The sequence below is a fragment of the Lichenostomus cassidix genome, chromosome 4, assembly GCF_008360975.1.
Source record: "Lichenostomus cassidix isolate B80296 chromosome 4, HeHo_3.0, whole genome shotgun sequence".
Lineage (NCBI taxonomy): Eukaryota > Metazoa > Chordata > Aves > Passeriformes > Meliphagidae > Lichenostomus > Lichenostomus cassidix.
Window position 1 is genome coordinate 28,369,651 of NC_139484.1, and position 25,819 is coordinate 28,395,469.

Consider the following 25,819-nt stretch of genomic DNA (forward strand, 5'->3'; position numbering starts at 1 on the left):
AAGACTGACCTCAATTATTGGCATAGAAGTAGAAAATTGCTTGTGTCTTACTCAGCTAGTACTTCAGTCTAGTAAGCAATTTCTGTAATGAGAAACTAAATCAGCACTACCTCTTTCTGCATTAAAAAAAAAAAGAAAGAAAAAAATAAAGAAAGCAACTTTCTGCAGTGAAGGGAGAAAATCAATTAAAATCTACTTATTAAATAGAATTTTGTAGTCCAAACTATGACCCAAACTGTCAGAATCAATGCTTTCTGTTAAACTACCTTTCTTCCTTCCCGGGCACTAAGATTCTTGATTTTACTCTCTATACAGAATTACTTACTTCACAAATTATATATTAGCACTGTCCTTCAATTGTTGTAAAATTTGTAAAAATCATACTGAAAAGTGGTAAGATACGCCACATGAAGGAAAAACCTGTAATTTATTATAAATTCCTTTAATTTGACTGCTATACTTTAATGTAACAGTCAAGTTTAATCACTAAGTATTTCAAGAATTTTGCATGAGAAAGCTGAACTAGATAGCCAAGTTCTTAGATAAGCCATAGACTCCATCAGTAATGACCACATTACTACAAATGGAGGCCACATATCTATTAGCAAACTTCAAGATCCCCTTACAGAGTAGGGGAAATTAGCAGAGCAGCAATTATTTAACACACCAGTTTTATCTACAAGTGAAGGTGTAGGAATAATTCTACTCAGAAAATGCAAAAGTACAGCTAAACCTGTACAAGCACTGAGCAGCAAATGAAATCATAAATTAACACAGACAAGTAAAAGCACAGATAGTAAGAAGTACTTCCCAAACAAAACCCTGGTATTTGTAGCAAAGCCTGCTGCAGGTTAGTAAAGTTGGAGAAGTACCTTGTTATCTACAGAGAAACAAAGAATCTGCATTCCTTCCATGGATGCTTTAATATTTAATAAAAAACATCTTAATGACAATTGTGTAACCTTTCCAAATGATCCTGCATGCTTGCAATGATTAGCACTAAACTGTGGGGTATACAAATGAGAAAGAAATCAAAGGTTAAAAGTGTTGATTTGTATCAATCTCCAAGTATGAATATTTCTAAAGTTATTATCTCCCAATAGAAAAACAAGACTCTATATCAGAAAAGTAAAAAGAAAATCTATTTTAAAACAAGAAAACCTGCTTGAAAATAACTAAGCTGTCATGGTAATGCAAAAGTAATTATGACTGGCAGTTATGAATCTCAGAATCACTGGAAGGGACCTCTGGAAATCACCTGGTCCAATTCTCTGCTAAAGTAGGTTCTCCTGGAGCAGGCTGCACAGGATCATGTCCAGGCAAGTTTTGAGTATTTCCATAGAAGGAGACTCCACAGCCTCTTTGGGCAACCTGTCCCAGTGCCTTGTCACCCTCAAAGGAAAGAGGTTTTCCTCATATTCAGATGGAAATTCGGGTGTTTCAGTTTGTACTCATTGCCCCTTATCCTGTCACTAGGCACCCCAATAAGAGTCTGGCCCCAGTCTCTGGACACCTGCCCTTAAAGTATTTGCATGCCTTGATCAGATTCTCTCTTCTTCCATCATCTCTTCTCAAAGCTGAACACACTCAGCTCTCTCCTCTCTCTCTCTCAGCCTTTCCTCCTAAGAGATGTGTTCCAGTCTCTCCATCATCTTTGTAGCCCTCCACCAGACCTGCTCCAGGAGCTCCATGTCTCTCTTGTGCTGAGGAGCTCAGAACTGGACACAGCACTCCAGATGTGCCTCACCAGGGCTGAGTAGAGAGGCAGCATCACCTCTCTTCCCCTGCTGGCAATGCTCTTCTTAATGCTCTCTGAGACACCATTGGCCCTCCTGGCCACAAGGGCACTGCTGGTTCACAGACTCCAAGTCCTTCTCTGCAGAGCTGCTTCCCAGCAGGTTAGCCCCCAGCCTGCACTGGTGCCTGGCGTTATTCTTTCCCAGGTGCAGGACCCTGCATTTGCTTTTGCTGAACTTTGTCAGATTGCTCTCCACCCAACTCTCCAGCCTGTCCAGGTCCTTCTGAGTGGCAGCACAGCCTGCAGGTGCATCAGCCCAGCCTCCTAGTTCTGTACCATCAGCAAACCTGCTGAAGGTGCACTCTCTCCCTTCATCCAGGTCATGATAAATAAATTGAACAAGATTAAATAAATGTAAAAACCATTTACTGTTTATCCTACATCACTTACTTAACTCATTGCACTTTAGTGCTGTAGGTCAGAATAACCAAGAGAGAAAAAAAATTGCCAGTCCCTAAGCTTTTAAAGAGAGTGATGTGAAAGAAATTTCAGTTAAAAATGAGAATCATAGGAAGAAGCAAGAGAAAAATAAATAAAATTGTCAATGCTTTTTTTGTTGCCTTTTTTCAACAATCAGAGCAATTTTTATGTGTAGCCTTTCTGACACAGCTTTAGGCAAATTATTACTTATTTTAAAACCCTTTAAAGCATTAACTGAAAGGCATGAAGAATCTACACACCTTGCATGTGATCCTTGCAAAAAAAACATGTAAAAATAATCTCTTTTTGTAGTATGAAGTTTTTTCTCTTTCTCCTGTGCATTCAGAGCAGAGAACTGTACATTGCATTCTTATCACACAAGCCATCTGAAAACAAGTAGAACACTTGTTCTTTTAAAGGAAATATTCCTACATCATTTTCTATACTGGAAAAATATATCTGGACAAATAAAAAATACTGAGTCCTTCTGTTCCAGTTACATTTATTCCCTACACTTAAAAAACATGCTTCAGGCTTTTAGCTGCAGGAGTGAGGAAAACCTTCACAAAGGAACACCAAAGTCTGCAGCAAAGCAACAGCAGCCCCCTCTGCTGCTCAGACAAGGAGAAAAATATTAACACACACTTACAAACCACCTTGCACCTACACACACTGCAACTTCTGCCTAATTGCATGTACTGCCTGTATACCAAAAAAATCTGCTCCCAAGGGATCAGCATTTCTGTAATCATCTTTGAATCCCCCTTATCCCTCTATCTTTCTTTTAGTCTATCAATAATTTTGACAATAACTGCAGACTTTTATATAGGAGTCCTTTTCACTTCACATATTCACAAAGTGCCCAGTGCAATCTTAGGTTTCCTCAGTTTAAAAAATTAATGCTATCTTTCCATACAAAGCCAAAACTCCCTGAAAAATAAATCCTTCTTATCTCTGTGGCTAGACATACAAGTTTAGACCAGGCACCTTGCAGCACAAAATTCTGTCCCAGTCTGCACTATACAGGAGCTGAAAGCTCTGTATGTGAGCAGGGCTTTAGATTTGTTTCAGAACTGAAGAGATGGGTATTTAAGATCCAAGGGACAGGTTTTCCTGTGGTACACTCTCTTCCAGCTCCACCAAAGTCAATACAGCTTTTCTGTTGTATCTTCCCTCCCTCCACTCTCCCATGTCAATAAACAGTAAAGAGGCACTCTTGAACAGCACCATTACTGACACACATGCTTTCTTGGGACTTAGAGCCAAATGGGTAGTATGGTATTTAGTGTGGTGGAAGATGCTGCAATCAAAGTACACTGGTTCTACCTGAATTAAACTGCTTCTCAGCCTATACCAGTGTAGCATGTAAGATATGTTACGTATTAAATGTATCCTTCAAAAAAATCATCTCATCACCTTTAGTAATGAAGTAAATGCTAAAACATGACAACTGCTGAAAGGGTATCAATGTGGTTTTTGTGGTTGTAGATGCAACCATACAAGAATTTCTCATCTTCATTTTAATTATTCTGTTTTCTGTTTCCTTGGAAGCTCTGGAAACCAACAAAACAATCACAACCCACAATCCTGCAACAAGCAAACCTGCATCTGAAGAGGATGCTAATTAGTGAAGTTATTGGAGGGGTCTGCATGCACGAATGCCTGACCCCTTATGAGAAGTCACCATCACAATCCAAACAGTTAACACAGAGGTAACATTTCACATTCATATAACCTCATTTGCTAAGTTTTATGACAGTCTCAACAAAAGAAAAGCAAATAAATGTTTAAGTAAGAGGGGGTTGTTGCAAATAACATTGACCAGTCTCACTGAACTGTGTCTGTTGTCCAGAAGGATAAAGCATCTCACATAAATGAGCTCAAACACTCCTTCAGAAATCCCTCCAGACAAGCATAGCAGACAAAAGTGTTTTCTGAAACCCCAAACAAGAAAAAAGATACTACACACCAGTTTACAATCTTCCTGCTCCACCTACCCACTTGGATTTTAAAATTCAGATCCTTACATAATACATTTCACTCCTGTTAGTCTGATATCAATTAGCTATTTTGCCTAACCACAGAAATCTGTGACAACATTTGCTGGAAAAAATGCAGATAATGCTTTCCATGAATTCATGCGTTTAATTTTTTTTTTTTAATGGTTATTTCCTAACTGAGGTGGCTTCAACATTAGAGAAATTTAATATTAAAAATATTATGTAACATTGAATTTCAGATAAAGAAAAACTAATTGAATGAATCTAAATTTGTAGCAGTTTGCATACAAGTGATCATGAATTTTTCCCCATAAAATACATCAAACCCAAACTAGAGATGAATCTGTAAATTAATGTAACTGTTTAGAAACAGTTTCTAAGATAATCAAAAGGCCAGTGTTCCTCTAAATAAGAAAAGCTTGCAGCAGTTCAAGAAAAACAACTCATTTTAATGGGAACAAAAAACATCTATTAAAAACAACATATTTATGTATTTTGAAGTCATTAATATTTAAAAACTATGAAATGGGTAGTTACAGGAACAGTTATGCAAAGACAAAAATACTGGAACAAGTTAAATACTATATGTATTATGATAAATATTTTTAAGAAATCAAACAGTCAAAATATTTCAGAAGTATCAAATAAAGCTAATGATTTACAGGAAAAAAACCCCTAGAAAAGTAATCAGAGTACAACCTGGATCACCCTAGGTTGAAATGCAGGTGTCAGTACAAGACAAAATAATGCACTGATTGACATAAAATAGGATTAACAGCATTGATTAAATTTTTTCCACAAAATCATGCCAGTTATCACCTCTGTCATAAACACCAATTTTGATAAACATAACATATTGCTGGCATTATATACCTGCCAGTACTACAATTTCAAGAGTATGAGCACAAGTAGACAAACAATTTAAATCTCAAGTAAGCAAGTATGATAATTTACATGAGCTATTTCACAGTGACAGCAACTGCAAGTAATACACTCTTGTCCTTGCATTGCAACAGAATCCCACATGTACATAGGGATAAAAGCATTTAAGTACAGTTGCTATGAAATACAGGATGTAAGTGTATTTGTTTGCTTATGTTGTGGTTAATTGTTACCCAACAGAACTCAATTAATACAAAGTCATCACAGAGCACTGGAAATGGATGCCACAAATGCGATGCAATTGGTGAAGAATCGGCATCAAGATCATGTTTTTGTCAGACTGCTATACATATTTACTTAGCCCTCTTGTGCTATTTAGTATTTTTAAAACAGATATGACAACATTTGGTAAGACACAGATCAGCTGGAGTAAAAATTAACAAACAGTAAAGGAACTGACATGTGAGAAAACTGGTCACTTTAATATAACTAAGCATCAGTTCTCTAGGTAAGAAGGACACAGGCTAACCTTACAGAACAGAAAGCTCTCTGAAAAAGGCTTGTATCATATTAGACAAATCAGTCAAAGATGAAATCCCAATGTCTAGATTTATTTGATACATAAATAAGTAAATACATTGCATAAACAAATTTAAAGTGTCCTTGACACTGTTGCCACTGAGTTTTAATCGCAGTTCTGATATCATAGAATCATTTACGTTGGAAAAGATCTCTGAGATCATCAAGTCCAACCATTAATCTAACACTGTCGAGTCAAACACTAAATCATGTCCTTAAGTGCTATATCTGCATGTCTTTTAAATACCTCTAAGGATGGCAACTCAACCACCTCCCTGGAAAGCCCATTCCAGCGTTTGACAACCTGACGGAAAGTATCCTAATATCCAAACTAAACCTCCCCTGGTGCAATTTTAGGCCAATTCCTGTTTTCCTATCACTTGTCACCTGGGATAAGAGGCCAACCCTCACCTGGCTACAGTGTCCTTTCAAGTACTTGTGGAGAGTGATAAGGTCACTCCTGAGTATCCTTTTCTCTGGGCTAAACACCCCCAGCTCCCTCATTTGCTCCTCATAGGACTTGTGTTCCAGACCCTTCATGACTCCCTTGCTCTTCTCTGGACACCAGAGCACCTCAGCACCTCCATGTCTTTCTTGAAGTGAGTGGCACAGAACTGAACACAGGATTCAAGGTGTGGCCTCACCAGTGCCCAGTATAGGGGACAATCACTGCCCTGGTCCTGCTGGCCACACTATTTTTTATCCAAGCCAGGATGCCATTGGCCTTCTTGGCCACCTGGGCACACACTGGCTCATGTTCAGCTGCTCTCAACCAGCACTCCCAGGTTCTTTTCTGCTGGGCAGCTTTCCAGCCACTGTGTCCAAGCCTGTAGCACTGTATGTGGCTGATGTGAGCCAAGAGCAGGATCCGGCACTTGGCCTTGCTGAAACTCAAACAATTGGCCTTGGTCCATCAACACAGCCTGCCCAGACCCTTCTGTGGAGCCTTCCTACACTCCAACAGATCAACATTCCCAACCAACTTGACATCACCTGGAAACTGAATGAGGGTACACTTGATCCCCTCATCAAGATTGTTGATTAAGATACAAAGATATTGTGATTCAAGACGGATGTTCCCCCATCACAGTGCTCAGGGAAGTATCGTAACAAGAATGAAAAATAGAAAAATATGCCCAATGGCCACATTGTCCTTACTATGTACATTTAAGAGATCTTTCAGGGAAGAACTTGATTGCTTAACATATGCAGAGAAAAAAACACATTTCTTAAAATAGCTCTTCAATACACCGTGAATATAAAACAAAATTGTAATGGTCAGAAAAAGTCAGATGACAGGAAGAAGGCAGAGCAAACTAAAGGTGCAGAAGTTTAAACATTGATGATAACTAACAAACTATTGAACTAGGCTTGAGAGAGATTTGCCTTATTGCACAGTTCCCTGTTTTCAAACAGCAACATTTTTCAAAAAATAAGCTTTAGCTTGCACAGAAGTCAATACAGAGCAGCCTAATGTTTTATGCAGGAAATTGTAAAAGGTAACCACAAGGATCCTTCTGGATTCCTGTGTGGTGTTGCTGAATGCAACTAAGTCTCTCCTGAACCACTGGCCTTCTCATTTCAAGCATCCATGCCTTTAAGTCATAACATTTTCACAACATTATGGCAGCAATTATATTAGTTATTTGCACAGAGAAGTAGAATGAGGCAAATATTTTATATATTATATATATATTATACAAACATTATATGAAACATGAGTATCTATAAAAATTATTTTTATATAAATATAATGGGATTTATGCCTCTGATGAAGTTTATCAGGTAGAACAGCAAGCTTGCTGCTACTAAGGTGACTCAAGAAGGGTACACTGTGGTGTTATGTGGGAAATATGACATTTCCTTCCTTAGCCACACAGAATTCTGCAGGTCAACATGCAAAAAAAACAGTCAGATTAGAGAGACACTGTATTCAATAGTTTATGAGGAAAGGAACAAAAAGAAGGATAAAGAACAGAGACATTAAAACCTAAGATGAGGTGCACAACAACACCTACAGTTGTAGCAGATGCTATTTTCTTCAGTCTCACTATTATCTCTTGGTATTTGGTAGAGGTGAAAGTGTGCTGCCCATATGTACAAGCAGACCAAATAGTGTTGCATCAGGAATGCATGCTTCTGAGGAGCCAGGTTTACATCTGACACACAGACATGAAGCAGGGCATTCAGCCATCACCACCTACAATGGCAGCACAAAGCAAGTTTCACAGAGTACAGCCCACAGCAAGGTAATTGAGCCAGAGTTATGAGAACTGGACTCGACTACAAATGCTGAGAAACATGTCTGAAAAGCTAAAAATAAGTCTACCAGGTTCAAGTCCCCTAGGATGAGTCCATCTTCAACAGGTAGAAGCAGAAATCACTTGTACATACAACTGATGAGTCTGCTAACACTCCTTTTTCTTATCAAAAGCAGCATATTATTAGTCATACTGATTTTTACTCTGGTAATTCATTCATGGTCACACAGATGTATTTCCACAATATTTGGTAACATAGAATGTGTTCCTGTGGTTAAATGTTGGTTTCTTAATGAATTGGTAACATTAATGTTGCATGTTGTCAGTTCTGATGTGTAGCTGTTGTGCAGAGCAGCGCCAGCCCAAGCAGCTTTCTAACCTGTGCTGATACTTCTGGTACACAGTTGAAACCTCCTAAAACAGAGCTGCATCATGAAAAAATCCCAAATATGGTTTGCTACCTGGCTCCCCAACAATTCTTGCAGAAGCACAGCCTGGGGACAGAGCACAGACAAAAATGGCAGCCCTGCATGGAATATGCGGAGCAACACACAGAAATTTTGCATCTATACAAAGATCTTCCAGACAGCTTCCTTCAGGCTAAACCAACTTGTTTCAGTTCATGTCAAATATGCCTCAAAAAAAGAAAGAAAAAGCCTACATTCATTACTGACATCAGTAAAAAAGGCTTCAGAACTGGCCACTACTGAAAATTATGCTCTGCTCTATCTGTACATAATTTGAGTATAGTTACTTATGAAGCACTTCAAAAAGTTTCCAATTCAGAGACTTAAAAACATGGTTTTGAGTTTAAGAACTTCCTACATTAAATATTGTCCATACTGGACACAAGTTGTTCTATGATACTCAGCAAGTCATACTAAATCCAGGAAAGCCAACACATTGAAATAAAAGAATTTCAGTTGTAAAATCCAATTCAATTATATGAAATATGACAATATTTCACTCCAAATTAGAAAGCATATACTTCAGTACCTTGAAGAGTAGAATTATAAATATAAAAATATATTAAAAATTCATGTGAAAACATTAGAACTTTTAAAAAATCAAAGATGTTAGCTGAGATACTCTAAACATGCACATGAATTGCACACTATTTCTATTAACAAAAACATCATTGGCAGATTCCAGAATCAAATGTTCACCCTATTTACTTGTTCAGGTGTATCTTCAAGACTGATTATCCACCTCTATACATTTTTTAACAGGCTCATACTCAACTTGTTAACTTATGTTAACTGACTTTTTTTTATGGTTGTGTTTTGCTTTACATGAGGTTTTAATTTTTTTTTTAGGTAAAAGTAAAAAGTCTGAGGAGGTTTTGTTTTTTGAAAGGTGAGAGGAGGCTAGGTGTTCTATTAACAATTAATGATTAAGAAAAAGAAATTAGTACATAGGCTTAGGAACAACATTCTTCCAGAAGAACACTGGCCTGATCCTCTTTATTACAAGTCACTATCACTGCTTTCATTATTTTGCTGCTGCTAAGAGTTATCAGAATTCCTCCTTTCCAAAGAATTTGGAAAATACAGTGAACTAGTAATGTACACTGCAGCCAATAACCCAATGCCTTTTTTTAATGTAAGGTTATATAAGTAGAAATGAAGATGAAGATTAATTTCCAGCTTCTTCTTGCGATCTGAAGCAACAACCAGCACACAAGTTCAAGGTCCTCACAAGCAGAATACAATAAGACATTATGTAACAACTTTCTCACTGAATGACTGGCTATGACATTTTTTTTTAACCTGTATTTTGTCAAAGAACTCACCAGGCCAGCAGAAGAACTTCATGTTTCTCTAATATTCCACTCTACTTTTACATTACAATGTTTTCACCTAAATGAACCAGATCTTGTCTGAGAACACAACACGTGTAGGATTACTTACCTTTCTTTTTGTCCACTTGGAGAAGGAAAATATCCTAAATAATTCTGGGAGGGTCTTATGTAAAAAAATTTATAAAGAAATACCTTGGTATTTTGAACATAGTTGTAAGAACACTATTCCTTAAAATAAATAGGGGGATTTGCTCATGTCAAATGCATGCAAATATTTTGATTATTAACAGCTAAAACAGCATAGTTTTTGTGGACTGCATAAATTCTTTACTATAAGCTCCTTAGGAAATAAAATCTTTGCTTCACTGTAAAATTCAAGTTTATGCTAAATATGCCATTTTCTTCCAAAATCTGAAGTTAAGGAGGATTAAGAGCACAAAAAATTGTAGCTTCTCACCTTTGTCTTCGTGTAGAATGGTGATGTCTGGTGAATGGGCAAGTCCACGAGGTTATTGGAATTTGTGACACTATTACTGTTAGCATGTTCATCTTCTCTACTGCTGTCATCAGACTGATCAAAATCATCACTGTCCTGGTCCATTTCCTCCTCCTCTTCCACCTCCTCCTCTTGATCACCAGCATGTTCATCATCATCTTCCTCTTGGTTACAAGTGGATTCTTCATCCACTGTAATAAGTCTATTATTATTTTCTTCTAACTGTTCCTGCTGAGACTCATGCCTGTCATCAAATCCAGGTTCTTCCCCTGCTATCTCCCCATTCCTCCCAATGTGCTGCTCCTCTTGTTGTCGTCTTTGCTGCTGCTCCTCCTCTTCTACAACGCGATTCATCTGCTCCTCATCTACTTGGCTTGAGGAAGCATTACCTCGAAGAGATCCACCAGTTCGTCGCCTCTTGCTGCCCACAGAGAGCAGTTCCTGATTCATTTCCAAAAGCCAGCTTGCTACTTCTTGGACCTTGGCTAGGCTATCTGAAGATGCAAATGCTTTCACATTCTAAGGAGATAAAGAAAAAGTGGAAAATTACAAAAGTTACAGTTTGTTTTTTTAGATAAAGCAGCAAAAATCTATTTCTTTGTATTATTCCTGGCAACCAAAAAATTCCAGGAAACGAGGAATGTTTTCTATTTGACACACAATTAGAAAAACCAAATTAACTGCAGGCAAAGTTATAGCAAGAAAATTATTTGTTCTGTCAAACAGTCTGATCATGGTCTCTTTAAGCACCAAATTCGGCAAAATTCAGAACTAGTTGTCCTCCAAGAGAATCCACAAGAACCATTAACATTCATGTTAACAGAAGACACAATTGTGCAATATTACTTGCTAAAAATTGGACACAGATCATTTCAAACGGCATTTATTTTCCCTCTCATGTGATTACAGACTTTGTATATTATTCACAAACAAACTGCTTTTGGTCTTATGCATTAAGAGCAGGCATATTACAGATATAATTGAAAGTTTCATTTCTTGATATTTTAATTTCTTTTTTAGATCAGTAAAGAAGAGAACACCCATTAAAGAATACAGCCTTATCACTGCCAAGTCTTAAGCTGGCCAGAGAGATGCCCAGTGGTCAAAAGCAAACATCACTAGGCAGCCCGTGCAGCCCAGAAATGGCATATACCTCGGCTGGAAAAAAAAAAAACCAAACAATGTTAGCAGTAAAGTTCTCCAAAGTCTAAGAAGCAACAATAATTGTTAATCGAGTCTCTGAGAAGTTAAAAAAGGGCCAAAATTAGGTGCATATTAACAGAAACTGAAAAATATGAATGCAATTTCCAAATTATCCATGCATTCAGCTACCCATGTATATCCAAGCAATATACAAGAACATAGGGCTCTAACATGGATGAGTTCATTATTAAATTTGGTATCAGATTTCCAGCTATACAGCCTTTGAGGCTGACACATCCAGACTCTGGTTTCCCTAGATTCAAGCAGTGTGTTGAGCAGGTGAAGTCAGACACAAACTCAACAAGCAGTCAGATTCACAGGCTATGAAAACAGTCCATGAAAACGTGTGCAGAGAGAAATCAGCTTTGTCACTGTGTACAGAGCCACTGTCCTCAGGGGCCCATAGCCCACACCACACACTCAGCAGGCCACACTGTGAGAGACTCAGAAAGCATAACACCACGAATATTGGAAGGCAGCACAACTTCTGAGTCTCTTTGGAGTAGGAGCAGTGAAGGATATGTTTCCATGAGTACTTCAGCACAGGATGGTGCTCTCTGAACCTCTCCCACCACCACCACCCCCATCCTGTTTCTTAAGTAATCTATTTCTTATAGCTTAAAATTACTTTTTTCCCAAAACAAAAATCTAGGGCCTTGGATGATGGACATGTGGAGCAGATAAACCCCAACTTTGCTCCACAACATTTGTAAAAACTTTCACCTTATTGGTTTGTAGGGAGCAAAGTACCAGAAACCATAGATCTACTACCATAAAAGGCACAGAAACACATATAAAGATGTTTTTCAACTCTCTAAAACCTTCAGATCAAGAACTGAAATACATGCTCAAAGAACTTATCCATTAACATTAAGTTCTAATCAGTGAATGAGAAGCTAACACTCAAAGACAATTAAGCTCCACACAGTCAATGGAAGGAAGCAGATGCTGTGCTGACTCTTGCTTTTTCCATGGAAAAAAAGCTTTATGACACTTGGGTGCACATGACCCAAACCAGAAGATAATGTCTCTGTTTTTATATTCAAGTGGTATCAAAAGCAAAAGTGTTTATTTTTCTATGTACAGTAAGTAGCACTTGAGAACAATGCCATGAAAAGTGCGCTCTAAGACAAATTATTTCACTTAACGTCTATCCCCAAAGTTCAGAAAACTGAGCATATGGGAGTAATGTTTAATAACGTCATCAAAAGTCAAATTTGGTTGCATATATAATCTGATGTTAATATAACCCATTTATCAGGCTTGCTACATAGTTTGGGCATTATGAATGAGGCAATACTACATCTTATTTTCTCAACTTGGAAATTTGAAGCAGTAAATAATTTAAAAATCAGTAATTTTAAAAGAAAAAAAGCTGAAGAAGAGGTTTACCTCTTCACAATCTAGCAATTCTAGTTTCCACCACAAATGTTTCTCTAAGTAGCCATGAGTGAAGCCTAAAAGTTTAATTGCATTTTTTCAATATCAGCAGCATTATATATGCAATTATTGGTTTAGTATATACTTGATGAAACTGAAAATGCTGCATTTGTTTCTCTGACTTATTACATACTTTCAATTTGTATCTGTAAGCAACAAACATAAAAGGTCAGCTTTGAAACACTTAAGTAATCAAACACAAGAAGCTGCTAAATGTTTGAGACAAAAATATCACTGTTGTTACTGTTATTATATCCAAATGAAATTCCAGCCAATTAAAAATGTACACTAGTACTATTACATATATTTAATTATTCCTACATTTTTGAGTGACCATCAGTTCATGAAATTAGCTTCAGTCATTAGTGATTTCCATTTTACTCAGCATTTGCATTACTAAACTCAACTTGTTTTTTCAAGAAGCCTGCAAAATACATTATCAAAATTTAATTACAAGCAGTGCTACATCAGAAATCATCAGTATGCAGAGAGGTGATGCATTTGTTAAAGAACAGATGGATGTACATTATCTGAGAGATTTGAAACATTAAAGCTGCCTTCTGTCATGTAAGTGCTTTCAGAATTAACTACTGTCAGCTAATACACAAGATACAATCATTTCCATCTATAAGGCAGATAAGGAATAAGAAAGGATTATTATTTTGCAGGAAGAAATGTATTTACAAGTCAACTTCCACAAAACTGAAATTATGTATTTTCAGCCAGTACAGTATCTCTTTCATTTATACAGTTAGAGACCAAAATGACTCAAATCAACTAAAATGCAGAAGAACCACTGAGGAAAGCTGTTGTTTTTCCTATGTGCCTCAGACTGCAAAGATTTTCTTTCAGACAGACACCAAAACATTGCAGTGCAGTGTCTGGACTTTGCATAAACATGCAAAACTCATTAAACTTGGTCAATGAATCTAACAGGGCAATTGCCAGGTAAGTTTCTTAACATCTGCAGTTGTATGGGAAAACAAAATGCAAGAAGCCCCTAAGGAAAATAGAAGTCTCCAGACTAATCTAACAGTAAACACAGATCAGATGAAGGCATCCCACACCTCTGTTGAAGACTGCATGCAGCCCCCACCTCTATTGAATATTACATGCTGTTTAAGTATAATTCTTCAGCTTTATCCTTTACATTTTCACAGAAGATAGATTATAAAAATAAACACGAACAACAGTTGCTCAAAACAAGAAATGCCAAGCAATACCAGAAAATTACAGGGAAACCTCCCCGGGGTTATCTGCCCCAACAGGTTGCATTCTGTAGTGAGAGGATGACCACTTCACTTCCTGCTTTACTGCTGAAATACCTCTATCCTGCTAAGACAGATACAAAAGTCGTTAAATATCTTTAACCTATAAACCACATAACTACGTAAAGAGAAGGAAATTTCTAACAGTACTGGTTTTTTTTCTTATTCCTTTTTTATCACTTGAAATTGTGAAGAAAAAAGGAAATTATGTGGGTATAGAGACTTGGGGGTAAAAATATAAGACCCTTATAAGCACACTGTGCCCAAGACCAACACTGGTGCATTGGCCCTCATGAGCAAGCAGTGCAGTGCTGCAGGAGCAGATGTGCAAAGCTGAGACACAGCACCCACAGGATAGGGGCTCTAGGGAGGGGAAACAACTTATTCCCAGACCCCCCCAGGCCTAAAATGGCCTCAGAGCTGCAGCACACCTTCTGCTTCAGTTTCACCCAGAAGGTGCTTTGGGACAGCTGTGCTTCAACTCATTCTATTGGGGAGCAGCTGTGGACAATCAGGAGTTAGACTTTAAGAAGTGCTCTTGATCCAAACCCAAACTACCACACAAAGTGCAAATATACCTAACAAGCCAGGCCATCTAAGGCCTGCTAAGCCCTCTTGAAAGGGATACAAAGGGATTTACATGCAGGATCAAGCAGGTATAAATAAATGAGTTAACACTGAGACTGTGAATCGTGTTTCACCAAAGAAAAATATATATTTGAGTATGGCCATGATAACTAACATTGCAAAACACTATGAGCAAGACACGTACATGATGAATTAAAGAAAACTGTTAATATATTGGTCTGATTACCAGCTACACAGTTTGTATATGGGAAAGATTTTAAACAACAGCTAAGTAACAAATGAAAGCAGTCAATATGCAGTAACTGAAACTATAAAAATCAAATTAAGAACTCACCGCCTTCTTTTATAGGTTATGGTAATGGACAATTATTCTCATGAAAGGACTCAACCAAGTCAAGATACTTCAGGTAAAGCCACAAATTTGACTAAAGCTATGAGCTTTAAATGCAAGCTACAGAATGGTTTTGCTGTGCTACACAGAACAGCAAACATGATGACAATAATGGAGTGATAAAATTGTGTTGAATACGTTGCACAGATGAAGAAAATAAAAAACCTTCTGTATTTCATCAGCACATATGTTGATTAGAGTAAGACTGAAATACAGCTTTAAAAACTTTCAGTAGCTTTTCTTCAAAATAAAATACATCATTAACAATGTATCTCATTCTACAAGCACACATGTTTTTTCCAAGAATGGTAACTACTTCTTTCAAACATATACACACCTCAAATCTCTCGGTCAACTTCATTATTCACACCTCCAAGCTCCAGAACAAAATAGCAGCTAAAAAGATTCTCTGCTCCTGTTTTACTATTAACCTCCCAGCAAAGCTCTGCCAACACTTAGTAGAGCAGCACATGCAATGTTTCTGTTGTATTACAAATAATCCTGCTCCTTTTTCACTATTGCAATATACTTTAACAATCAATTAATGTATTTTATTCAGTGCAAAGTGGCCAAAGCAACAAACACTAAATGAAAGTGCTCCTCTAATTACTTACTTACGTCAAACATAAATCTGACAGCACACAAAAAAATAGATTTAGTATTCATTAAATTTTTTAAATACCACAATTAAAATTTCCTGCTTAAATTTAATTAAGTCCAGCTGTATTCACTCTTCTTTTGCAGCCAGTTTTAATTATCTCTCTCCCTACTGAAATCCATGCCCAACTTTCCATCCACCTGCTGAAGCTTTTCATCAAGTCCTGCTGTCCTGACCTCTCCTCCCAAGTGTTTCTGAACAAAGACACTTCCAGGTTTCCCACCACACATGGTCTACTGTAAGATGTCTCTGCCTCCTGTTCACCTGCTTCTATTTATCCCCACAGCCCTATTTCAACAGACTTTACCCTTCTCTTCCCATTTCACCATCCAACTCACTTTTTTTCTCCTAGCACTGCCTCTGAACACAGCTCCCTCTCTAATCACAGGCCTCAATCTCCCAATCCTCTTTAGCCTCCAGTGCTACTTTACAGTCTCAGACATTTTGCTTCATTCCGATCCATTCCTCACAAAAAACAAAGAGATTCAAAAGAGAGAAAACATCTGATAATACAAGGACAGTGAGAGCATGACAGAGCAATGTCCCTTGCTACAGGTTATGTGGATAAATACACAGAAACCACTAAAAAGAAAAGTTTGTTTTAACTCTGGGCATGAAAGACCTATCACATAATCCTACCCTCTTCTGGCACAAATACATAAAGTATTTAACATATGATAAAATATTAAATAGCACACAAAACCCACTAGAGAATGAGAATACAAAAAGCAGTTTAGAAAATGAGTAAATGCTACAATAACTTACATATAGTTAGCAGTATTTAGGATAAATGGCTTGATAGGAAATATCAGAGGTAGGAGATGAATAGACCTTTCATGAGCAAGAGTTTACAAGAAACAGTCTGAGCTACAAGTGATCACATTCTTTAGATTACAATAAAGTATGTATGATCATGCACCCACCTACAACATTCAGGCACACACAAACACAGAACCTGCATCTGTTACAGCTCATATGGATTGCACGAATTCTCTCTGCAATAGCAAGAGGAGCATCAAATTATAATGCTTTAAACCAAAGGCCTTTTCTTCCCTCTTTGTGCATTCTCAAAACAAGGGCTACTCTGGCTAAAAGAGGGCATAATCTGAGTTGAAGTTGTAGCAGTTTCTAATGCTCTAGCACAAAGAATCATGCTATAAAATGTATTAATAGAGACTTGATGTCCAAATTAAAGCAATCAACATACAACAGGAAGAGAGAAACCAGGGCATTTTTTTTCTGCAAATACTTGTTCGTAAGTAATTATTGGTGTTAATTCCTGAAGTGTTTCAAAACATGCCTGCATTTTCTTTGTTTCAAAAAGAAGAATATCATAGCAAATAATTAGTGAATAATGTCTTACAGAAGTTATCAGTTTACCTTAAAATTTGACACATAAGAAAAGGAGAATTGCTGTGTAATGCTGTGGCAAGGATGGGGTGGAGATAAGAGGGAAATGTGAAAGTGACCCATGAAGAAATTGTTGAAAGCCTCCATCACACTGTAATAAGAAAACTGTGTTTAAAAAAAAAAAAAACACAACAACAAAACAATTCTAAGTCCTTTTCCTCAAAGTCGGATCCCAACTGACAAGTTATTAGCACACCAGTGCAGTGTTATTGTAGAAGTGGGGGGATCAGGTCGTTTTATCAAGAACACTGTTCATACTTCTCAGCTCCCTGAAAATGAAGACTAACTGCAAAAGTACAAAAGTTATGCCCTGATTTTAATTCTGTGTAGTTGTGTTTTCTTCAAGAACAGTGAATGGACATTATTTAGAATGAAATCACTTGCATTCCTTGAAAGATATCATGGGAGGCAACAATTTGCTGGGGGAGGAGATCTGTATTATGACTAATCATACCATGTGATTATAAATAATTGTGTTATTTTTTGTATTTATATTAGTAATGACTGTTATGCAGAAGATGGCTGGTTTGTCTTTTCACTAACAACTCTTTAAAGAAGAAGGATTAAGCTGTAAAATGTGACAAGTTAACTATCATGTGGAACTAATGAAAGGCTTCTCTCCCCTTTTCATCAAAAAAGGAAAAGCAGAAGAAAAGCCTCGAGTTATCTAAAGGGTGCCAACTTTTCCAGCAACTATTAAAAACAAAACAGGCAAGTCCTCCATATAACCCTGCATGCTGCCACTCTATATCAAGCAGTGACTATTTTTCCATTGAAAGAACCTTTGTGGAGTAAGAGCTAAGCACACAATTTTCAATTGCATTGTCTTAACCTTTCCACTTTGACAACAGTACCCTTACTTGGGTTCTTATATTGAAATTTTTACCTCTCCAAATGAAAAATTCGTACCTTGAATAAGTAATGAATACCTGCTTATTTTTTTCCCCATGAATTAGATGACTACAAGAAGCCTATACTACTATTGCTAGAGATATAGCACAAGCATCCTTGTTTGCTCAATTTAGAACAGCAAGTTAATATTTCAGCCTCATGTAAACTATGCTTTCTGTGCATACTAAAAAGGAAGAGTTTCTTGCCAAAAGCAAACATTAGATCATACTTATAACAACATAAACAGAGTATCTTTAGCTACATTACTTGGGAAGCATGTGGGCTGAAAAATTCTCAGTTTAGAAAACTAGGCAGGCAGTTTCTTACACACCTTTCAAATTAAAAGATGCTGTTGTATACCTTCTCAGCAAAGGCTAGAAATGTACCAACAGAATTGTCCCAACTCTTCGTGACAGATACACATGTAATAATGTGTATTGTCTCTACAAAAAAAGATCACAAATACTCTTACAATGCAAAAGAAGACTAAGCACTCCTTAAAACTTAACAGGTTTGGATAATTTCAGCTTTGAATTCAACCTTGTTTTCAAAAAGTAAATCAACAAAGTTTGTGGGTCTGTGGTAGTTGAGAGGTCTTTCCCAGCCACCCTGACATCTCAATAGTACTATGCATTCTGTTCTACTTTTACATGCCTTTCTGTACCCAGACTAAGCCACATATATTCCCTACAAAAGGAGTCCTTGGGGTCAGTTTTACAGCAGCAGCTTCAACACCACGGCATACAAGGACCTCCCCAGCTGCCCAGACCAACAATTGCTTGGGATAGTTTTATACTGTTCAAGGCCTTTCATCCATAGGAAAGGAGTCTGAGGAGCAATAAGGATGACCCTGGTAGTCTGGCTTTCTTATAGAGAACTTTGGTTAAGCTGTGCTGGAGTGTTACTGTGTTGTGGAAAAACTCTGAGTTAACACACAGCTATAGGTACCAGCACATGGAACCAGAAATCTCAACTATGAAGTCCAGGACTATCATTCAATAACATTTATTTTATGCAAATGGGTAATGTAATTACTACGCAGAAACAACTCCTTTCTTCCCAGCCACCTAGGTGAACAAGGATTTTATCTAATAGACAAGAAGCAAGATCCAATCACTGAATGCTGAAATGAGAGAAATACAAATGGAATTAACTATGAGGATAATTACTCACGGTAATAGCTCACTAGGAAGATAGTAAATTCATCACCACTTTAAGTCTTAAATTAGAAATTCACTCCATCATAGTTTAACACACACATTCAACAACTGCAGAATATGCAGCACAAGTGCAGCTACCAGCTCACAGTTAGCTGACTGCCTTTCCCTGGGATTATACACAACCAAGAGCTGTTGTCACCTCCTCTCTGCTCCCACAGTGACACAGGCAAAACATATTACCAAACTGCTGATTAAACCCTGCCTAGTTTCAGTGCAGACTTATTATGCAACTACTACGCTTAACACAAAGGCTCACGCTGTATGGCCAAAACAGCCTTAATATAATTTTTTCTTCAGCATCCATAACATTGCTGAATGTGGCCCTGGAGCTGGGATGCATTTCCAGTGGGAAAACCTTAGCAGTACAGTGTGCTGAACCACTTTACATATCCATTCACACAGGCTGTTACCTCGCCTGGTGCTGCTTTGCGAAGCTGTATCGTAAGAGCAACACATTAATAACTTCCAAGCAGAGCTGCTCATTATTAATGCAAACTATTCTAAAGGCAAAAGCAAAACAGCATTTGGCAGCGAGACCACTGCCATTAAGATATTTGCCTGCAAACCTCAAAATGATTTCTGAAGTACCCAACTGACTTCTCTGTCTCAGTTTCCTTCCTGTCCACTAATCATAAAAGTAATTTAGGGTACATTTCCTGAAATTATAGGTTTTGCTAATACTGAGTTGCAATTTTACCAGATGGCTGGCGTCAGCTACTGGCAAAATGGTAGCATGGTTTCTTGGACTAAAACTACAACTCAAATGTTGCTGAAGTGCAGCACAAACAAGCAGACACGCAGAAGAGCAGAGACATCAAAAAACAAAACAAAACAAAAGTCATTTAGAACACACAGCAGAAAAGATGGACCAAAAAAGGTCATCTTTAACTGAAGTGGGCTAACAGACCTTGAGAACAAATAGCAGCTAAATTTAGTTGAATTTAATCTAAATGGGAAGACGGGCAGGAAACTAACACGAAGCACCAAATTGTCCCCTGCCTCAGATCTGTTTAAGAAAAGAGTCCTCTAATGTAGAACAACACACAAACAGATGGGAATATATATACCCTTTACACTGAAAAGCATTCTAGTGGTTAAAAAGAAGACGACAGCAGGATTAAAGCTGAGAAAAGTGAGAATCAAGAGCTGTGACCACTATTGAAGAATATTTTTCTTTGAGTGATTAAAATTTGATTAAAAACAGTTGAAGTAAACATTCCTTTTTCAAGCAGCTCTTATACCACCTCTAATAAGCAAGAAGAATCAACTCCCTTTACTGCCAAGAAGCTTCAATGCACAGAACAGTATTTTCAAGCCTCTTAGTAATGACTAATAAAGTAAAGGAGAAGCAATGCAGGTTATGCCATGAAAAGTCCAATCTCATTACTCTCTTCAGTGACAGGTTTCTACATCAGAATAACCTCCTGGAAATATAAGGCTATGGTAAAAATAAAGACTATCCTACCAAGACTAAATAGTCATCCCTTAATTTGAACACCACACTTTTTTTTGTATTATTCTTAGCATACAAAATTATGAGAGACAAGAGAAGAATAAACCCCCCAAGTCTTTCCAAGTTATCAACAAGAAATTTTACCGCAAGATCCACAATGCACTATGCTTATTCCAGGCCACTGCCCAAAATTTTTCTTTTAATTTTCAGGTTTCAGTTGCCTATTCTTTAAAAAAAGTCTGAAGGACAAGGCCAATGATATCCTGGGTGCATCAGGAAGAGCATTGCCACCAGGGCAAGGGAGGTGATGCTGCCTCTCTACTCAGCTCTGGTGAGGCACATCTGGAGTGCTCTGTCCAGTTCTGGGCTCCTCAGCACAAGAGAGACATGGAGCTCCTCGAGCACATTCACTGGAGGGCAACAAAGATGATGAAGATCTTTGTTTAACAAAGATGATGAAGATCTTTGTTTAACAAAGATGCACGTCTCTTAGGAGGAAAGGCTGAGAGAGGGTGTTCAGCCTCAAGAAGAGATGACTGAGAGGGGACCTCCTCAATGTCTATAAGTATCTGAAGGGAGGTGACAAGAGGATGGATCCAGGCATTGGTCAGTGGTGCCAAGCAATAGCACAAGAGGCAGTGGACAGAATCTGATGCACAGGAAGTTCCACTTGACCATGAGGAAGAACTTTTTTATTGTGTGAGTGACTGTGCACTGGAGCAGATTGCCCGGAGAGTTTGTGGAGTCTCCCTCACTGGAAATATTCAAGAACTGTCTGGACTCACTCCTGTGCCATGTGCTCTGAGATGGCCCTGCTTGAGCAGGGAGGATGGACCAGATGACCCACTGTGGTCCCTTCCAGTCTGACCCATTCTCTGATTCAGCTGTCAAGTAGACCTATATGCTAGGAAAAAAAAAAAAAAGTAATTCTATCAGTACTGTTAAAGCAGATTGGAGTAAAAGGCCGTAATAAAAGGTAACTGGGGTCAGACTGGGGTAGAAAACATGCCTCATGCAAGTAACACAAGATATAAACACTGGTATATTTTACCATTTTGGTGGGGAAAACTACAGCTCAGCCTTATTCCTGTGAGATTGCTCTAAAAGAACAAGGAGCAATACATATTTTATGAAGAAAGCCTATCTGTCTGCAGTCCCAATTCATAACGTATAAAGTTATGAACTTTATAAAGTTATAAACTTTATAACTTTATAAAGTTATAAAGTTCAGCTGTGAACTTTAAATCAGATTTTTGCAGTATCCGCTGAGCAATACTGTCTCCTTTCAGAATGCTGTACTTTCAAAGATGAACTCCAAAACATGTAGTTTCTTCCAGAGCTAGTCAATGAACATGTTAAATGGTTTAGCATCAACATCTGATAAGGAGGAGCCTTTGATCTGCACTTCTTTACTTTTAATAAAGGCAAGAAATACAAAGAGAAACAAAACGGCAGCATTTACCAGATTTGCTGAAATCTGCCAATACATTGGTTTGTCTGCATTTGCAGCATCTTCATCAGTAGAAAGACATAAGTAAAACCAGGTCACATACTACCAGAACACAGCAGAACATATTCCCTTTTCTGATGTCTAATTTAAAAGAAAAAAAATCCAAACCAATTACAATCTCCACATGGTATTACAAAAACAGTAAATGCCTTCTCATTAACCTCACATCTCCAGAACACTGCCTAGCACACATTGGTTCCTAAGTGTCTTGTTCTCTGTGTCACAGAGAAGCTTTACAGCACTAGATTTAAAATCTGACCTTGCAGAACAACAAGGCACTTGCTGACAAACAGCATGAGCAAGTGCCAGGTTTGAAGGAAGACGATATCCCAGCCTGTCTAAAAGAATCTGGCCCTGGCCCAAACAGACTCTTAGCAGGCTCTGCTGGAGAAATGGAAATGGTTGCAATTATTGTTATTGATTTAATGCCCTTAAAATGGCTCTCTGAGAATCTTATTTCAGTAACTGATTAAGCAGTATGATTCAGCAGCAGGGCATCTGCTAACAACCTAGAGAAACATAGATTTCTTTGCTCAAATTATTTCTTTGGACCAGGAAGGTAAGTTTTTGTATTTGCATGAACAGAGGTAGATAAGAATGTAAGATGGCCTACAATATTAATCAGGCAGGCATTCAAACTTTATTTCAAATTCTACAAAGCCATCAACTCTAATATCCCCTGCTTCTGCTCTACAACACTTTCCTAGTAGGTCAGGTGATATGACTATAAGCAGTAAAGAGAGCTGTGTTCAATGCAGAAAATCACTGACCACATATACAGTAAACAAATAAATTATTTACCTGAACTACCAAATAAAAGATATTGATGCAGACAAATATAAACAATCTTAAAATTAAAAATTGGGACAGTAATATGAATGGATGAAAAAACAGGTTATAGAAATTCTTTCCCATGACTAATGTCATTTAAGATGCTGTTACTGCTCTGCAACTGGATATTTTCAGTGGAGCTTCACCAAAATCAACTGAGCCCCACCAACCCATTCCAGAAAAAAATACTCAAACCAAATTTATCTCACTAGGTTCCTCAAAGTTATATGGTGTTGCCAGCACTGGGTTAAGAATGACAGAGATTAACTGTTTTACAGACAGCAGATCATACACATTTCCAGCAGAGATGGTAATGACTAGGGACCAATTAGCATCTTACACCACTGCAAAATAAACACCTACCCATAAACTTGAAGCTGTACTCTTCGGTAAAAGCAAGGCATGCTCTACTGCTAGCATTATGGATCTAAACTTGATTGCTCTGAGGAGTCTCACCAACCCACCAGTCCACCAGAGTTGGCATCATTTCTCACACCTGTGTGGAAAGAGGCATGCAGGGCTAGGACAGTTTCTTTCCAACAAGGAGCCCATGACACAGAAGCAGCTGCAAAGAGGAACACCCTCCGATGTAACTGCCTTGATCCACCTTTACTGTAGGCTAATCTACATTCCTGATTTCCCAAGGCCATTGTCGGTACAGACTCCTGCAGGTGAAGAGCAGTCTCTGTCTTTCCAGAGAGTGCCAAACAGCATCAGCTGTACTAATTAAACACAGACTGCACCACTCCCCATCCAAACCTGGTGTCTGCCCTCGCTACTACATCATGTGTATAGTGTTTCACAAAGGTCAGTTACCATGCCCCACAGCTGCCCGGTGGATATTGGAGATTGGCATATTTTGGAAGCAAGTGGAAGAAGTTGCTCAGGTCCTGGTGAAGTACTGATATTCAGATGGAGAGATTTGCTAGATTGCTGGTAACAGGTGGAAATCCAAAGCAGCTGAAATTTTGTCACAATCTGTGTGACAAAATGGTTTGTTTCCTAATTGTCACAAAAACCCACAACACAATAGGCAAGGGAAGAGTCAAACCTTGATGACAGGAAAGAATAGAGCTCTGGATGCACTGAACACACAAAGCACATTGTTCGGTTGGTTGTTTATTCTCTAACCTTGAAAAGCTGTTAAAAAACAAAATTTGTAAAACACCCGATTTAATACAAATTTTGGGGCCATTATCCAGTTAATTCAAAATGTTGTTTTACTACTACTATGTAAGAGAGATGTGCAGAACAGTCCAGCTGCAAACAGTTGCATTTCGCTCCAACTGTTTCTACTGAGAGAATGCCAAATTGGATGACTTTCTGAATAACACACTGGTTGTTGATAGCACCATCAAAAAGAGGACATTTATATTTGTTCTTACTGGAAAACCTGGCTGATTAGGTTATGTCCTATGACATAGCTTGAAGCCTGCAAAATAGACCTTACAGTAAACTTCTCACTGCAGCAGCCCAGAAAGCCTTTTAGTAACTGTAAGGCTTTCCCACTAAATAGCTCCATTTTTCAAAAGTCCCAGTCCTCCACTGAGGAAAAGAGAATATAGTACAGGCAACGTGAAGTTCAAGTCATCCCTCACAGCCTTCAAGTCTCTGTCTATTTTAATTTTTCTTATAATCTACACTTGGGCTTCCATGTTGGCCAATGCATGGATGATTAACCAATGGTACCATTCTGCCCAAAGTTTGGAAGTCACTTTTTTAGTCACCAAGACATAGGAGTCAGCTATTTGCTCAGCTGAAGCAATGATCAGGTATGAAGTATAAAATGATCCAAAAAATATAGTTGACCTTGTTAAGATATTTACATTTCCATTCCAATAATCTCAACACCTAGGAAATATGCAGCACACAAATTTCCTTTTTTTTTCAGTAGGAATCCTGGAAAGAAACTAGGCTCTAAGAAATGCTTTCATTTCCTGGTGAATTCCTCATAGATTTGTATCAAAGCCTAGCAAGAATGTATTTTGTACTTGTAATAGTGCAGGGTTTACGTACTGAAATTCATTCTAACAGAGCTCACAGTCATTCTCAAAGGTATTGCAGTTAACATAGGGTAATGGGGTCTACAGATCTGCACTTACTCCTCACACATCAGTGAGATCAAGAATATGTTTCCAAGATATCTCATCTTCATGGGTGGGCATTGACCTGAAACCCCCAAGCTCTTTTAGGCACTTCTGGTATATTTTTTCAATATGTTAAATCACTACTTGGACACTGAAGGTACCAACCGCTTCAGGAACATGGCTGTTCTCAGCAGCAGTTCCTGCACTCAGTGTTCACTTCTCTGCTGAAGAAGTGACTATTTTAAACATACTGATCAGTGTAAATTTATTGTGGTTCTTCTTGGAACTTATGGCCCAAAGACACTTTTCACAGACTGCCCAATTAGACTTGCGTTCCTTAATTTTTTAATTCAGGGGTGAGGGAAGAGAGCAAAGAAAATCTGCTGCATATTTGGCTTGGAGTTGAAACTTTCCCAGAGAGTAACATCTGCCATTCTCAGCTCTAAGCCTCACCAGAAAAATATATGAACTCAACAGATTTGATTCTGTTTGTTTTAAAGGACTTGATACAAGTGGACAGGAGGTGACAACCTAGAAGTCTGATCCCACGTCTATTCAGTCTCAGGTGAGGAATTTACAAGACGGAAAGCATTCAGGACACTTTTTCTGATGAGTCCTAACATCTGGAAAAT

General features: G+C 38.0%; 1 protein-coding gene across 2 annotated transcripts in view; it reads right to left on the bottom strand.

Annotated features, from left to right (window-relative positions):
- The window catches only part of FBXW7 (F-box and WD repeat domain containing 7), a 175,689-nt gene that overhangs the window by 90,217 nt on the left and 59,653 nt on the right, over positions 1 to 25,819 (bottom strand). Inside the window, exons 1-2 of one of the 2 annotated variants that reach the window (XM_085058506.1) lie at positions 23,464 to 23,480; positions 10,199 to 10,756 (exon numbers count right to left, since the gene is read on the bottom strand). In XM_085058506.1, coding sequence (XP_084914632.1) covers positions 10,199 to 10,687 — 489 coding nt within the window. In that variant the 5' untranslated portion in view covers positions 10,688 to 10,756; positions 23,464 to 23,480. Of the gene's footprint in view, positions 1 to 10,198; positions 10,757 to 23,463; positions 23,481 to 25,819 lie in introns of those variants that run through there. The other variant, XM_085058507.1, reaches the window with a different exon arrangement.